The sequence below is a fragment of the Pollachius pollachius genome (assembly GCF_949987615.1).
Source record: "Pollachius pollachius genome assembly, chromosome: 19".
In the NCBI taxonomy this organism is placed as follows: domain Eukaryota; kingdom Metazoa; phylum Chordata; class Actinopteri; order Gadiformes; family Gadidae; genus Pollachius; species Pollachius pollachius.
The window spans coordinates 10,296,221-10,313,418 of record NC_136952.1 but is presented as its reverse complement, the minus strand read 5'-3'; the positions used below and the strand labels follow the sequence as shown (position 1 = coordinate 10,313,418).

General features: G+C 46.3%; 1 protein-coding gene across 2 annotated transcripts; it reads right to left on the bottom strand.

Annotated features, from left to right (window-relative positions):
- Positions 1-4,162: 4,162 nt before the first annotated feature.
- Positions 4,163-13,404, bottom strand: LOC307089951 (monocarboxylate transporter 9-like). Of its 2 annotated transcripts, XM_079756440.1 has the most exons (9): positions 13,211-13,404; positions 11,749-12,069; positions 10,790-10,933; positions 9,543-9,638; positions 8,411-8,786; positions 8,068-8,147; positions 7,244-7,469; positions 6,616-6,788; positions 4,163-6,311 (listed from the first exon to the last, which is right to left on the bottom strand). In XM_079756440.1, the coding sequence occupies exons 2-9, from the start codon at positions 12,011-12,013 to the stop codon at positions 6,073-6,075; spliced, it is 1,599 nt and encodes a 532-aa protein (XP_079612566.1). In that variant the 5' UTR covers positions 12,014-12,069; positions 13,211-13,404; the 3' UTR covers positions 4,163-6,072. The 2 variants fall into 2 exon arrangements, with proteins under 2 accessions (XP_079612566.1, XP_079612567.1); XM_079756441.1 differs by lacking the exon at positions 10,790-10,933.
- Between the last annotated feature and the right edge of the window lie 3,794 nt (positions 13,405-17,198).

Sequence of the window (17,198 nt, the reverse complement as noted above, 5' to 3'; positions counted from 1 at the left end):
GTGGGACCCAGGATGAGGCCAGAGACTGGTTAAAGATGGTGGTGATAACTGGAGCTAGTTCAGCCGCACAGTCCTTGAGCACCCATCCCTGGACTCCATCTGGGCCTGCCGCCATCCTGATGTTGATGTTGCGTAGGCTGAGTCTGACCTCATGAGTGCTCAGGACTAGGGTGGAGCCACCAGAGGGGAGAGGGGGCGACACCGGGTCCTTGCTGTTCCTGTCAAAACGTGCGTAAAAGATGTTTAACTCCTCCGCTAGGGGGCGCTGCTGTTGACAGGGGGGGATGTTCTTCCCTTGTAGTCCGTTATTGCCCTGACGCCCTCCCACACCTGCCAGGGGTGCCAGCTGTGGTCCCTCTAGTCCTCCTAGTCCCTCTACTCCTCCTAGTCCTCCTAGTGCCTCTAGTCCTCCTCGTCCCTCTAGTCCACCTGGTGTTGGTGTTGGTGCTGGGCTGCTTTTCCTTTCGGCAGCAGGTAGGTCCCGATAATCCCGCCCCCAGTACTAGACGTCACTGGTTCGTGCTGAGTTGGAACCTGTTGGTCTGGCCTGGAGCCAGGATTATTTATGTGGAAAAGCCAAGAACGGTTTGAGATTGGCACTGGCTCCGAACCAGCACCGGAACCGCATTGATGGAAAAGGGGTTCTAGTCCCCCTAGTCCCTCTAGTCCCCCTAGTCCCTCTAGTCCTCCTAGTCCCTCTAGTCCTCCTAATCCCCCTAGTCCTCCTAATCCCTCTAGTCCTCGCAGTCCCCCTGGTCCTCCTGGTCCCTCTAGTCCTCCTAAAGTCCCCCTGGTCCTCCTGGTCCCTCTAGTCCTCCTAGTCCCCCTGGTCCTCCTGGTCCCTCTAGTCCTCCTAAAGTCCCCCTGGTCCTCCTGGTCCCTCTAGTCCTCCTAGTCCCCCTGGTCCTCCTGGTCCCTCTAGTCCTCCTAGTCCCCCTGGTCCTCCTGGTCCCTCTAGTCCTCCTAAAGTCCCCCTGGTCCTCCTGGTCCCTCTAGTCCTCCTAGTCCCCCTGGTCCTCCTGGTCCCTCTAGTCCTCCTAGTCCCCCTGGTCCTCCTGGTCCCTCTAGTCCTCCTAAAGTCCCCCTGGTCCTCCTGGTCCCTCTAGTCCTCCTAAAGTCCCCCTGGTCCTCCTGGTCCCTCTAGTCCTTTTAGTCCCCCTGGTCCTCCTGGTCCCTCTAGTCCTCCTAAAGTCCCCCTGGTCCTCCTGGTCCCTCTAGTCCTCCTAAAGTCCCCCTGGTCCTCCTTAAGTCCCCCTGGTCCCCCTGGTCCCTCTAGTCCTCCTAAAGTCCCCCTGGTCCTCCTGGTCCCTCTAGTCCTCCTAGTCCCCCTGGTCCTCCTGGTCCCTCTAGTCCTCCTAGTCCCCCTGGTCCTCCTGGTCCCTCTAGTCCTCCTAGTCCCCCTACATGATGAGGCCCATAGGAACAGCCACATTTCAAACCATCTCCACACAGCCCACTGCCCGGGGAACTTGGTCTGTCTTCAGAGACTCGTCTAGTGTTTTTATCTGAGGGTAAATGGAAGAGAAGAGAAAACACTGCATTTACATTAGGGCATTTAGCAGACGCTTATCCAAAGAGACTTACAATGAGTGCATTTGTCAGAAGAAAGAGAAACAATATACGCTGTCGGTACAGTAAGCAAGTTCATAGAACCAAGTGCCAAGCACTAATGATCTCTAGGTTACACAACTGAGTAGGCCTATTATAACTAAATACAACATACAATAGGTGCGTACATTAAGTGCCAGGACGTAAAACATACAATCAGTTGGAGGGGTGGGCAGGGGTGGTTATGCAGAGTCTAGGTCAGGGGTCGGCAACCTTTTCTTTGTAAAGGGCCATTTATGGTTAGAAATGGGGTGTGGATATCTGTATGGGGCTGCATTTTTGTGGTAATAGGCTATTTAGCTACTTTAGAAATTAAATAGCCTGTATAGGTATGTACAAAAATAGGATTTATGCAATGAATACATGCAATTGCAATAAAACATAGGCTACAAAACAAGCCTTTGAGTGGATGTTATATCTAACAATAAATGAGGGAGGAATGCAGGAAAAATCAACTCAGGTTTTTAAGTTGAAATTGAGTTGGCCTAGCTCTTTTCAGTCCATGTTTGTGCAAATGAAATGAATATCATTGCATCATAGAAAATAACAACACTGTTAAACATTTAAACTGTTCAATTTCAAACAATTGAATTAGGACTGTCCAGTTCAGTGCTAAGTAGTCTTTTGCATTGATTCCCAGCAACATGCATGAGCAAAAAAATAAAATAAACTCAGGGTTACAACTTGCTATAATGAATGAGATAATCAAACACCCCCTACCTTTCTCACCCAGTTTCATGGGATTTTTGTTTCTGAAATTCAATTCCAGGGCTTCTGAATATCAGGGCTGTATGGAGTTGTTTTCATCTTATATATGTTTTGCCTTCTTTGGATCCATAGCTAGAAGATTTTAGCAAGCTACCCGCTCAGAAAATAGGCACCTGGATAGTATCGAGATGCACATTTCATGCTGAAAAAACATTTTTCATGCCATATACAAGCAATATATTTTTTACAAATTGATAATGTATGGTTGACTTTTGGCCTACAACAATCATAGGAAAATGAATCCCATAAATGTTAATTTCGGGTTATGGCCAAAGCGCCTTAAGGGCGGCGCCAAAGGGCTGCATGCGGCCTGTGGGCCGAGGGTTGCCTGGTCCTCCTGGTCCTCCTAGTCCCCCTGGTCCTCCTAGGCCCCCTGGTCCTCCTAGTCCTCCTAGTCCCCCTGGTCCTCCTAGGCCCCCTGGTCCTCCTAGTCCTCCTAGTCCCCCTGGTCCTCCTAGTCCTCCTAGTCCCCCTTAGTCCCCCTGGTCCTCCTAGGCCCCCTGGTCCTCCTAGTCCCCCTGGTCCTCCTGGTCCTCCTAGTCCCCCTGGTCCTCCTAGTCCCCCTGGTCCTCCTAGTCCTCCTAGTCCCCCTTAGTCCCCCTGGTCCTCCTAGTCCTCCTAGTCCTCCTAAGTCCCCCTTAGTCCCCCTTAGTCCCCCTGGTCCTCCTGGTCCTCCTAGTCCCCCTTAGTCCCCCTGGTCCTCCTAGTCCTCCTAGTCCCCCTTAGTCCCCCTAGTCCTCCTAGTCCCCCTTAGTCCCCCTGGTCCTCCTAGTCCTCCTAGTCCCCCTTAGTCCCCCTAGTCCTCCTAGTCCCCCTTAGTCCCCCTGGTCCTCCTAGTCCCCCTTAGTCCCCCTGGTCCTCCTGGTCCTCCTAGTCCTCCTAGTCCCCCTTAGTCCCCCTTAGTCCCCCTGGTCCTCCTAGTCCTCCTAGTCCCCCTTAGTCCCCCTGGTCCTCCTGGTCCTCCTAGTCCCCCTTAGTCCCCCTTAGTCCCCCTGGTCCTCCTAGGCCCCCTGGTCCTCCTAGCCCTTCTAGTCCCCCTGGTCCCCCTTAGTCCCCCTTAGTCCCCCTGGTCCTCCTAGGCCCCCTGGTCCTATTGTACTTGAGTACGGTACAGGGCAACTTTGCCTATGGCGACTAGTGCGCCCCTAGACTGCCAAAGACAAAAACTTTAGCCCAACTTTTGTTTTACTCCATTCATAACTTACCCATGTCATGTTTCATTATTAAGTTAAATATTAATAGTCCAGTAATGCTGTTGGAATAATAATAATCAATTCTCCTATTCAAGTGATCTTTTCATAGTTGTATAGTATACAAGCAATGAAGCCTGGCTAAAAAGGGCTTCCCTTGAGCTGGGTTTGTAACCCATATTATCTAAATATAGTATTCTTCAAACGGAAATTCCGAAACTTTAAACCAGTCATAACAAATACATAAACAACGACATGAAAGCCCCCTCTGAATCCCACACACGTGCTTCAAAGAACTGAAGACATGAACTCACCGGTCCCTCTCAACTCTGCGGTGCCATTGGCTCTAGATTTAAGGAGTGTGGTGAGGTCGGGATTACATCAGCCCACTTCCTGTACGCATGGAACATCCAAGGACCCCAAATTAAAACCGACTGACTCATTGTGTACGACTGTTTGGGGAAGTTGGGATTAACATCAGTTCAAAAGGTGTTCAGTTCTGCTTCTCCCGACGACCATCACTAATCACACACAAAAACAGTTCTGTGTCAATTATCCCTGGGAAAGAGATTTACTTCATCATGTAGTACAACTTTTTATTTAAAAAAAGAATGCTGAAAACCCCTAAACAAAAAACAAACAAATATATTGCCAATGTGTGTCATAGCATATATCATAGTAGGTACAGTTCAGTTTTTATTTCAAGTAACACCTTGGGATTCCTTTATCAAACAACCAACAGATAGACTAACTAGTGGCCCCTATTGCTCTTTGTCTGTGTGAGATGAACTTTAGGACCCCCAAAGAACAGAGCAGAATAGAACACAGGCACACACAGACAAAGAGGTTCTTCATCTGTTGAGTTGTTTGATTTCAATCCATCATAAAGTTCAGTCTTGACCACTTTTTGAACACTCTGAGACGATTTGTGAGTTGAACAATGAAACAGAATATATTGTATATAATCATACTTTTTTCCTTTCTTCCAAACTACGTCTGAGAGACCTTTTTCAGAAGATACAAAGACTAATTTCTACTCCAAGACATGTTGCCTCACATCCAACCCCGTCACAATAACCACTGTGGGGTAGATATGGTACGAAAACATACACATATATATATATATATACATAAATGAAAAATGTATGAAAAAACGTTTTAACTGTAGGACCAGCCTTTATATGATTTTTTTTATTTTGATTGTTAATGATTTTCATTTTGTTCCCCAGTAGGGTCTATACAACCTTTAGGAAATATGCTTTATAAAACAGTAGTGTATGACGCCGGGAACTTTGGTTCAAATCCAAATACACAGGCAGAGATTTGTTTAAGACAGCCATATTGTTTTCCTTGTAAACCCACACAGTGGAAAAAATGAAGAATTGTCATAAGGTACAGTCTCAAACATAATCACACTTACAAAAAATTGACTAGTATAAAAGTTTTGACGTTGAATATCCCTCTATTTCGTGAGAATACACAAAAAAGTGTTGTATGGCAGTTCGAATTTGGCAGGTTTGCACTTAAAAAGTTAAATAAATTTAATTTTAAAAGGTCTTTTAAATTATTATTATTTATTTTTGTAACATTTATAAAAAAAAAGAAAAAAAAAGAACATGGATCAATGTTGCCTCTGGCTTAAGTGCTGACCTTACATCAAAAACCCCTGTAAAGAAAAACAATATAAATAAAAAAGCATAGTGGTAAAACAGCATAGCAGCTAAATGATAGCACAGATATAAAGCCTTCCACTATAAAGGGATATACTTGGATAAAAAATGATTACAAATCAAATCATCAACAATAATAAACAGTTACAAACAAGTCATAAGGAACAAAATAAGAAATAATTATTTGGACGGCTAAACTTTGCATAACAAAAAATCGTAACCGGACTCCATAGAACCAAACTACATATTGTACTTCACTTTAGACATAGACAATAGCCTATGAATAAATGTTTGATTTATTTCTCGGTTTCAACTGCTTTACTAATGTGTCCGTCAGTAATATCTGTGTGTGAACCCCGTACAGTTACGGTTTGCCGAAGAGATATATATATATATATATATATATATATATATATATATATGTATAGATATAAAGTTATGATAATAATATATAATTACTAGTAACTTTTGACGGCAGTATATTTGAACAAAACAATTCACTTGTAAAATACAAATTCCACGTAAAAAAATATGACTAATTATTGCTAGAACTGGTTCTTTGGGAGAGCTACACCTCTGTAAGAAAAACGTGGTGTAAGCTGTCTGAAATGTGGGGGGTGTTGGTTATTTGTATGTCGTTTCTAGGCGACCGCATAACCAGAAACTATTAAACAAGGAACTAGCTTCAATGTTGAGATTGCACAAATGGCACCTCTCAACCCTTTTTTACATTTCTATCTCCCTCAGAATCCTGAATGAGAAACATCTGATAAACTAAACCGCTGATTCAGGAGTTTGGGATACGGTTTTGGACACTGTTTAATGTAATTTATCTTTCAGGCCACGAACGTTACCATGAGGGTCGCCGGCGTGTATGACCCATCAGTTGTGTCGGGAATGACACACTCAATGTGTTCCGTCTGCACGGCTTCTAGGGTTGGGAGGGGGGTTTCCAAAGTGGTACGACCCAGGCATGGCAGGGTACAGGTAAACAGGATCATGCCACCCAGGAGCACGCACCCCCCGCTGAAGTAGAACGCAATGTCAAAGGAGAGGGTCAGGTCGTAGAAGCAACCTAGAAAAGAGAGAGAGAGAAAGCATGAGCATGAGAGAGAGACAAAATCACACAGATAGCTAAGGTCAATATTAAATCGTTTAACATAGCTTGATAACACAACATTATTGTGTTTTACTGTCATCAATAATACATACAAAGTAACATGTAAAATCCTAACACATAACAATCATTGCACGCAACCAGCTGGTAACTAGCTGCGCTTTAGGAAAAGAACACATTCAAACCATACCGTCTATTTCCCTCCGGGGAATGACCGTCGTTGTTGTCAACAAATGAGTGAGCTAATTGGTCCATGGCCTACCTACGACTGGAGGCCCCAGGGTGATGCCCAGGCCTCCGAAGAACATGAGGACGCCATGGGCTTCAGAGAGCATCTCCTTGCCCACTATCTCGTTGGTGATGTACGGGGTCAGCGACCAGTTGCCGCCCAGGAAGCCCATCCACACAGCCAGGATCTGCAGCCCCAGGTAGAACCTGCACGCAGAGGTCAAGAGGTCACTCAGCATTCTGAGCATGCATTCTTTGCATGCTGAAAATGTATGCCCCCGAGGTATTCTAAGAACAGAGCTCCTCTGAAAATGCTGGGTTGCCATTATTGGCATGTCAACGCTGTGCCACTAATGTGTGGACAGGAAGTATCCCGAAGGTATAAAGAACGATGTCATCGTTTACGAGTGGACAATCGTGTGGATGGTGGCTTTGGAGCACCTACCGTTCATCAGCATGGCAGCGACAAATCAATCACATTAAAAACAATTCCACATTTACTAACAATTAGCATTAATATAAAATAAAAGCAGATTTTTTTTCCCCCGATTATTATCAAGTTGAGCATACTAACGGAAAAAAGAAAAGAAGGTCAATATGTAAGTAGGAAACAAACAAACATCAAAAAACAACCAAGCAACCAGAGCAGTCTCTGTGCTTACTTGGTGAAGGGTATGAGCAGCAGGCCCAGCCCGCTGCCCACCATGGTGAAGATGAAGAGGGGGATGCTGTGGACGAAGGGCAGGTCCACCATCGCTCCCAGGCCCAGCTTGCCAAAGCCGCTGGCGATGGCGACCAGCGACACCAGCGGGAAGGTGGCGGTGCCCTCCTCTATGAGCCCCTGGCTCCGGGCTACGTCCTCCATGAAGAGCAGGGTGGGGAAGGCACCTATGGAGTGGGGGGGGTGAGCAGTTTAGCGGGCCACCGATGACTGACAGCGCCTGGCAGCTGTGGGGGGTGGGGGGGAGGAAAGCGGTTAGAATTGTTTTTTGTTTGTTTTCTGTTGTTGGTTAGTTAGTGTATCTGGATGACCGTTCCATGACCTGGTAGGTTTAAGGAAGTGTGTATAGACACAGTATTGTTTTTGGACCGGGATGGGCCCCTCCTTATTTTGATGTAGGCTGAATTACCTTCACCGCCTGTCAGGGTACCTTACAAAATACAGAAGGTACCGAAAAAGTTCACATTATCGAGGTTTTGTTCCTGTCCCTGTGTCTGTTCACGTGTGTGGGGGTGGGGGTGTGGTTGTGGTTTGTTGGTTCACCGGGTGGCAGCTGAAGCATGTAAGTGTAAGACGACCAGCTGCCACCTTGCTCCCGGTTACGCACTACAACAACGCCTGTGAGTGTCTGCGACCTCAATATAATTCACCACAAATGAAAACAGCCAAACAGAAACATTTATGCACAAAAATATATGAAATATATCTGATTTGTAAATGGTCTGTCATTGCGGCAAAACATAGAAAATGTTGAATAAGACTTACCAAGGGCGAAGAGGAAGAAGGAGATACACAGGGCCATGAAGACTCGGTTCTGGAACACCGCTGATGTAGAGGACATGCATCTGGAGAGAGAGAGAGACATAAAAAGAGAGATATGAAGCGAGAGTGAGGAGTGGGAGCAAGCAAAGTGCCAGAGGAAACCAATGTCGGGAACGATGACTCATTACATTGAACACAGAGAGGGTGAACTGAAAAAGTGACCTATGCCACACGGTGAGGTCACCGGGTTAAACGTGCTCCTTGTTGTTATTTGCTGAGGGGAAGGAGCTTTGTACGCGTGGCGGGATCGTGTGTCACATGAACTGAATGTCGGCCTCACACATACCTTGAATAATCCCTTAGCCTGCTCTTTATCTGCCGGACCAGGTCCGCAAAGTCGCGAGCCCTCCTCCTCTGGAACGGCTCCTTCGTCTCCACGGAGAGCATCACGGCGTCCTTGGTCAGCAGAGGCTTCTGATTGGCCGGGGCCTCGTCCGGGCCCGGCTTCTCCGACAGCCTCGCTGCCTCGGCCTCGGCCTTCTCCAGGAGGGCCGCGCGCTGCTTGAGGTAGTACTTGGGCGGGGTCAGAGGTCGCATGGGGCCGGCACAGGCGATGATGTTGAGGGACACGGCGCCCACGATGAGCAGGCAGCCACTGACGCCCAGCAGCTCGATCAGCTTGGTCTGCAGCGTGGCGTAGAGGAAGCCGCCCATGCTGGAACCTAGCCCATGAGACATTGGCGCACGCACCGTTGATTGACAAGCCAAATTAGCCAATCCACTTTGGTCTGAGTATCGGTAAAAGGCGATGGATTTATTTAATACAAACACAACTAAAACCTACATTTTAAGTCAAGTCAAAGTCAAACTGAACTTTATTGTCAGACTGACCGTGCAACAAGTTCCATAGAGGACCGAAATTGTGTTTCCCAATTCTCCAAATATGCTATTAATATATTTACCAACATATTACATATAACATAACAACATAATAGAGCAAAAAGACAACAAATAAACACAACATATACAGACAGACAGTATATAGTATAATATTCACAGTGTTTGGAAGTAGTTATTGAGGTCCAAATAAAGGTGCAATATAGTAAAGTGCAAAACTGCTGAATAGCAGAATGGAGTTACAGTTATACATTATTGTGCATATAAGTTATCGTGCATATGAAGAGCATAGTATAGAATGTTCATGGAATGTTCTTGAGTGAGTTGAGGTGTGATGGCCTGTGGGAAAAAGCTGAGAATGCAATCTAATTTGAATAGCCCCTCGGCAGACTGACTGCCTCAGGGGCTTCACATGCCCACATGGTACGAAACCCCCTTACCCTTAGGGAAAAACTCGCCCAATCTAGAGGAAAAACCTTCAGGAAGGAATGATTATTTCTAAATGGATCACATGACAACACTTTATGTGTGACTTGATGTTGTTTGTTCGACAGTGGTACTGCAGTATGGACATTATCTACCTGTGCCCACAATTCCCAGCGCAAGGCCCTTCTTCTTGTCAAAGTACAGGCAGGTAATGGTGAGCGTGGCTGCGTACACCAGTCCGCATCCCACACCTTGGGGACAGAGAGAGGGAGAGAGACAAAATAGATAATTTTCCAAAAATGTAAAATAATTACCACCAGGACAAAATCACTGTTAGCTAAAGTCAGTATTAGCTGAGGTTCATTTGAGAGAGAGAGAAAGAGAGAGAGGGAGAGCGAGAGAGAGAGGGAGGGCGAGAGAGAGAGAGTGAGAGAGAGAGAGAGAGAGAGAGAGAGAGATGAAGGGAGGGAGAGAGAGTGAGCGAGAGAGCGAACGAGAGAGAGAGAGAGAGAGAGACAAGCTCTCCGGCATTAGCTCGGGGCAGAGACACATTGGCACCAGTATGACGTCTGGAGTGTTTAGAGGGACAGTGAGTACAGATGTAGTGTTGCTCATGGACTACTCAAAACAGAGATTTGAGCAGTAAGATGAGTCGCCAAGGAGGAATAACAGAGAGAAAGGAGAGAAGGAAAGAAAGAAGGAAAGAAGGCAAGAAAAAATTACTTTATCCTATCAAGCATTTTACTGTATTTTCAAGGGCACTATGTATTTGATTACCGAGTCTCTCATCCTAGAATGACAAGTCACCATGACCATGGTTTATAAACAGAACAAATGGATAGATAGCCAAATATATCTTTGGTGGAGGACTAGAGGGGATGCCTTTCCGTTCAGCCATTTAACGTTCAGCTGATTTAAGAGATCAGTCTAGCGGCTAAAGAATTCCTTCTGTACTTAGCCGACTGACCCACATCTGATCCAGAGGAATATTTTTATGGCCGGGTCACATGACACACGCTTCCTGCTCCAATCAAGAGGGCTCATGAGTCAGCCCTTCCAAAATGTACCGACTGAGTCATTGAAACTGGTGGGATTGTGTTTGAGTGAACATGTTCATTTCCGTTTAGTCTTAGTCTGTGTCTTTTTACCGTGTATTTTTGTGTCACCAGTCTTTCTTATTCATCGTGTTGCAGTGGTGAGTACAGTTTCCTTGTGATGTCTTCGCTGACAGTTATAAACGGTCTTGTGCGTGTGTTTCATTTCCTCCGACTACACTGCAATCTGGGCTCCTTCCCTTCCTTCATCCTGTGTTATCTTCAGTTCATCCTTCCTTTGAATTGACCTCAACATTTAAAAATATCTCAACTCAGCAACAAATTTAGCTTTTGCTTCCGAAACTCACCGACAACGATGCCGAAGGAGAAGATAAGGAAGGGGATATTTGGGGCGAAGGCGCTCAGCATAAGCCCCCCCGCCACCATCACCCCGCTGAAAACAGTGACCGGACGCGCCCCAAAGTGCTCCACACTTGCACTGCAAATGGGACCTGAGAGAAAGACACACACCGAGAGACCATGTTAATGTGAGAGAGCAGAACAGAGGGTTGAGGGCGAGACAAAGGATATAAAGATTAAAGGACGGAAGAAGAGAGGGATGGGGATACAGAGAGAGAGATGGAGAGAAAAGGGGGGAGAGATATAGAGACCTGTTAATGTGGGTGAGAAAAAAGGTTGGAGTTAGAGGGAGGGGGAGGCATCAAGAAAGCGAGAGAGAGCGGGAGAGAAATAGAGACAGAAAGGAACAGAGGGAGATGATGACTCGGCATGACTGGCGTATGATGAATAGAGCAAATACAATAGAACAGAATAAAAAAGCACAGAAAATATAACCAATGGTGTTTTTACTGGGATTACCTGACCAGCAATATATCCCTAGGAGGCTAGGACCATTATAACTTGTACATTCACGAATCCCTAGACATTGAATAAGATGTGTGTGTGTGTGTGTGTGTGTGTGTTCGTTGGTGTGTGAGTCCCTGCCCTATTCATCAGCCTCAATGTGTGGTATCAAAGAGCCCAAGGAAACAGGCATTGATGTTGTCATGTGTTACTCTGGTGTTCAAGAGACCTGCGAGGTGGGGAAGGAAAGAGCGAGGGGGACGCCCTCGTGGTGAGACCAGGGCGTTTCAGGGGGAAAAAAACACGGTATTTATTTCCATATCCTTCACTGCATTTTTACAACTTATATCTCAATATATAAAAAGTGTGTGTCTCTCTCTCACACACACACACACACACACACACACACACACACACACACACACACACACACACACACACACACACTCCGAGGCTGACTTACTGACGATGAGGCCCAGTCCAGAGACCAGCGAGCCCACCCAGGCAGTCAAGCCCTTTCCTTCCTGGAAGACGTGCAGCCACTCTGGGAACAGGACTCCCACAGACAGGGGAGACCCATAGGCCAGGAACTGAGCCATGAAGCAGGCCACGACAATGACCCAGCCCCACCCGCCATCCAGGGCCTGCTGGGCTCTGGTCTCTGAGCTCCTGCTGCCTTTGGAGGTGTTGCCGGTGGTGGTGGTGCCGGTGGTGGTGGAGGAAGCCATGTTGCTTTCCGACAAAAGTGGCTGAGTGGGGGAAATCAAACGCCTCCACTGATTGGCTGTAACGAGAGGAATGTTACATGCACATTACATGGAAAATTGATGGCAGAGAAAGGTGCAGGTCATTTTATAAGAAAGAGGGGGGAAGGGAAGGAAGAGGATGAGGAGGTGGAGAGGAGATGAAAGGATAAAAGGGTGAGGGAAATGGGAGGGTTTTAAAAAAGGGGGGAGAATTAGAGAGAAGGGGGAAAATAAAGGGAGGGGGAGGGAGGAATGGGAAAAAGAGGGGGGGGGGGGGGGGGGGAGAGTGCGGAAAATTAGTCAGGGAAGGAAAAAGAGGTTACCAGAACAAAGTCAAGGAAACCGGTGTGTTTATATTACGTCTGGTTTGTGATAAACATAACTTCAAAAATAACATTCAAGATAAAGTTGTTCTTTGTCTGAAATGTTTCCGTACCGATTCACGACACAAATGTGTAATTCGCTGATAAGAATACCGCAATGTGTTTCAATTCATCCATTGTTATTTAAAATAACTAACAAATCCTTCGACGATGTTTGACTAATGAAATGTAAAAAGCTTGCTGTACACCGCGACAGGAGGCAGCCGCCTCGATGCGTGTCTGCTACACGCAACCAGGCGCACGCGGTAGCAACCGCGAGCATGCGCGTGGTCGGATTCACCAGGGCATGCTGCGCATCGATGACAATAAAACTTCAATGGTAAACATAAGCGTCACTTCCACATGTTATGTCGGTTTCTATAAGTGAAACGTATATCGAGATTGACCAAAAAACGTCGCCCAAGAACGTTTAATGAAACGTAGATAAAGAAATCATTTCGAAATAAATAATTAGCCTATAGCGTAAAAAAAAAGTCGGAAACGCTTAATTCTTTCTGACCGTTACACAAACATAGCAAGCTGTATCAAATATATTGATATTCAAATATATATCATCAATAGACAACAGAATAGTAACGTTAGGCGGGCCTATATCTATCTATCTATCTATCTATCTATCTATCTATCTATCTATCTATCTCTATATATATATATATATATATATATATATATATATATAGATATATATATAACGTTACAGAGGGAGAGATAGTTCAATTAGGATACTATTCGTTACCATTAACAATAATATTGTACCTTATTAGGCAATATGGAATAAATGATGGACATAACTTACCTAGTTAAACTAGACACCTGCAAGATGCTCGATTCAGGGCGTCTCTATAAACCAGCCAATTTTTCGCACTGGAGATGCGGTAGCCCCCCCCGATCACAACTATCATAGCCCCACGCACATTTCCACCACGATAAATCTGCTGTATCGGCCTCGGTAGCGCTGAAACGCGGCGGAGGTGCAGTGCTGTTGTGGCATCATCTGTCTGAATGAGAAAGCCGGCAGGAGGAAGGCAGCGCTATTGTGTTGCCTAGCAGAGACGGAGAGGGGAGTGAACCGGTTTGAAGCTGTTCTCGCTGGTCTTCTCTTCGTTCACCAGAGCGTTCATCCACAGAGGTGGCCACTTCCTTGTGTCTCGCGCGCTCTGTCTGTGTCTCACTGTCTTTGTGAAAAAAAAAAAATCTATCTCTATATCTCACTCGTTGTCTTCCCCCCCCAATGAAAAGGTTAAAAAAGGGAAATACAAGATACAAGGAGGCTAACTCTCTCTCTCTCTCTCTCTGTGTTTGCGTGCGTGTGTGTCTGTGTGAGAAAGAGTGGGTGTCAAATAGGCAGCTGTTTCAAACATCAACAGCATGTCCTTCGGGCTTGTTTCCTTAGTTTATGGTGTTTTGTCAAATGTAAATTGTCAAATATACGAAGTTAAAACTTCAGAAGTTAGAAAGCATGGAATGTAAAGGAAAAAAAGGGATTTATTGAATGAAATGTGTTTGTCTTCATGCATCACATACGAACACACCGATTAAGGTGTCTGTCATTAACATGACAGACCACATTAACATATATTAGAAAAAAGAAACAAAACACAACAAATATTAACATTGTTTGTTGGGAATGAGACGTTTGATAACCATGCGGAGTACACCGAGTGCCTTATTTCATAATAGACAAAAACATAGAACACAATGATCCCTGCCAGCCCGAACTGGTTCCCAGCCCTTTACAACGGTGACTTGCACACGTGTGCAGGGGGGAAGATGCTGAGTGCGCGCTCCTAGTCATGTTGAAGCAACTTGTGAGGGCGACATCAAGCTGCATAACTGGCTTGATGAACCACTCACATCTGAGTATCGTGGGTTATGCTATAGTGACGTTAAACAGACGATACGATTTGTAAGGGGGCTGAAAGTGTATCCAAACTATGTGTAACCATAATAAACAATGACTGAAGGCGGTTTTCTAAAAAGATCGACACATGGACAATTTGAAACAAAAACAGAGAACGCGGGGGCGCGCGCCGTCCACTCACGAGGAAACCCCAAACACATGACATCCGCATTGTCAGGAGTCTAATATTTCTGCCTTTTACATCAGCCGTATTTGACATATAGGCGTAAAAAAAAGAATCCTATGAAATGAATCAAGCTGGCCGGTTGCGAATTATACGGTGAAATTCAGGACATTTCTCTTCTTGTTTCTCCCACAACAAGTCATAGACCATACATGTGAAATGTCGCCACTGTAGGTGAACAAGAAACTTTTAAGCGAAGGAATCATATAATTTAATAGAGAATGTGTCCATTCCAGAGCGATTGAGAACCAATTGCAAAGATCGATATTGTAGTGCCGAGAGACGAGAGTCCGAGTATCCAGAACTGAGTTTTTATTAAACACCGCTTACACCAGCACATTCGAAAGCCAATGAGGACTGAGGACTGAACTGAGACGTTCGTTCCGTCTGCCTAAAGTGTCCGTAATAAACACCCCCCCCCCCCCCCACCACCACCATAGTTCCGTGGGTGAACTATGCCAGTGGTTTTCAAACTGTGAGGCGCGCCTCCCCTGGGTGGCGCCAGAGTTCTTCAGGGGGGGCGCGACGTGAGAAAAATATATACCAGAAAAAGTAACGCAAAAAAACCACAAAGACGAAGACGCGCTGTGTTCGAAATCGTTCCGTTTTCACTCACTCACTATTCCCTATATAGTGTTTATGATATAGTGCACTACATAGGGAACGAACAAACGAGAAGTCGGACACTACACTGAACATTTCTAAACGTCATTGGCGTCAATAAATGCGCCGGGTATTTGTGTGACGCAGACAGCTGAGCCCACATCATGTAAACAAACCGGGCACCCACGAGTAAAACTGGAGGTTGTATTGATGTTGAATGTTACATTTCCTTGATTAAGTTATTCTTAAATTAATTTTGAATATTACATTTTCTATGTTAAATCCCAAATAAATTGTTGACATTTCTATTCGTTTTCGCGGTTATTCAGCTTCTTCTTCTCCTCCGGAAAACACGACCGCATTGCATTGTGGTATACGGGAGTAACATGTAGGGAACATCGTATGTTCACTCAAATTTGAAGTATTTTAAGCCCACTATATAGTGCATGAAAGTTACCACTGAGAATTCGAACACCACTAAAAAAATGGCGAGCACCCTATAGTGCACTATATCCATGATAGGGAACGATTTCGAACACAGCTACGCAAACTCATTGCTCCCACCAAAGTTGAGGTGAGCTAAAAAGGAGCCTAAACTGGCAGTTTACAGATTAAGATGTTCAAATGTATTTTGAAAACGTTAAGCAAAAACATGCTTACATAAAGATGTTAAAATGGGTTAAGAAATGTGTTTAAAAACGCACAAAGATGTTTAGAATGTTTCAAAAATATGGTTCAAAAATGTTTCAAAAAAAATATGATCAGAGATCTTTAAAATGTGTAAAATATAATCAAAGATGTTTAAGATATGATCAGAGATCTTTAAAATGTGTAAAATAATTAAAAGATCTTTCAAAACACAGGGATTTAGAAAAAAAAATTGGGGGGGGGGGGGGCTCAGCTGAATTCACCCATAGTCAGTGTCCTTGTGATGGGAGGGGCAAGACCCGACCCGGCGCGTGCGGATGACAGGGGTCGAGGTTGAGGAAGCAGCAGGCAAGTCTGTGCCGTCCACCAACTCAGAGGTCCCGGGGTCAACGAGGTCGAGGGAGTCTCAGCGGTAAGCGGGGGGTGCGGCGCAGGAGGACGGCCTGACGCCGGGGTTGCGCCACCTCCATCGGTCAGGAAACGTCCACGTTAGCTGGCTTAATCCTATCCAAGGAAACGGTCTCAGGTCTACCCCCGATGTCTACCACCAGGCACTTGTTGCTGTGGTGTAAAACCCTGAATGGGCCATCGTAAGGAGGGCATAGGGGACCACGGTGGGCGTCGTGGCGAATGAAAACATAGCCCACCGCGCGCAGATTGGGGAGCATGCGGAAAGCGGGGGTGCCGTGTTGCGACGTGGGAACGGGCGCAAAAACCTTGGCGGTTTCCAGGAGGGAGAAACGTCTGGCCGCCGACCAGGGAACCGAGGCGTTAGGAATAAAATCCCCCGGCACTCGTAGGGCCTGCCCGTAGACCAGCTCCGCCGATGAGGACTACAGGTCCTCCTTAGGGGCGCACCTGAGGCCGAGCATTACCCATGGCATACCCACCCAGTCACCGTCCTTCAAGCTGGCTCGTAGGGCCGCCTTCATGGAACGGTGGAAACGTTCGCACAAGCCGTTAGCCTGGGGGTGATAGGCGGTAGTGCGGTGCAGCTTGACCCCCAACCCCTCAGCCACCGCGCTCCAAAGTTCCGAGGTGAACTGCGAGCCCCGGTCTGAGGAGAGGTCTGAAGGAGTCCCAAAGTGTGCGACCCACGTGCCAATGAATGCGCGCACCACGTCGGAAGCCGACGTCGAGGAGAGGGGAACTGCTTCAGGCCAGCGGGTCGTCCTGTCGACCATGGTGAAGAGGTAGGTAATCCCGTGAGAGAAGGGAAGCGGTCCAACCAGGTCGACGTTGGCGTGGTCGAACCTCCTCTCGGGAACAGTAAACTCTCCAAAGGGGGCCTTAATATGGCGGTGCACCTTGGACCATTGACAGTCAACGCATGAGCTGACCCAAGCACTAACGTCCCTTCTAAGCCCCTGCCACACAAACTTCTGGGAAACCAATTTCACCGACGGCTTCCTCCCAAGGTGGGAAAGGTCATGTAACGCCTCAAAAATG

Bases quoted from the DNA above. Each gene is read 5' to 3' on its own strand.
- LOC307089951 (XM_079756440.1), bottom strand. From the start codon at position 12,013: ATGGCTTCCTCCACCACCACCGGCACCACCACCACCGGCAACACCTCC. The intron at 8,787-9,542 runs GTAGATAATGTC...CTCATGGGCTAG, and splicing joins GCTGGGAATTGTGGGCACAG to GTTCCAGCATGGGCGGCTTC. The intron at 6,312-6,615 runs GTAGGCCATGGA...TCTCTTTTCTAG, and splicing joins CCTGGGGCCTCCAGTCGTAG to GTTGCTTCTACGACCTGACC.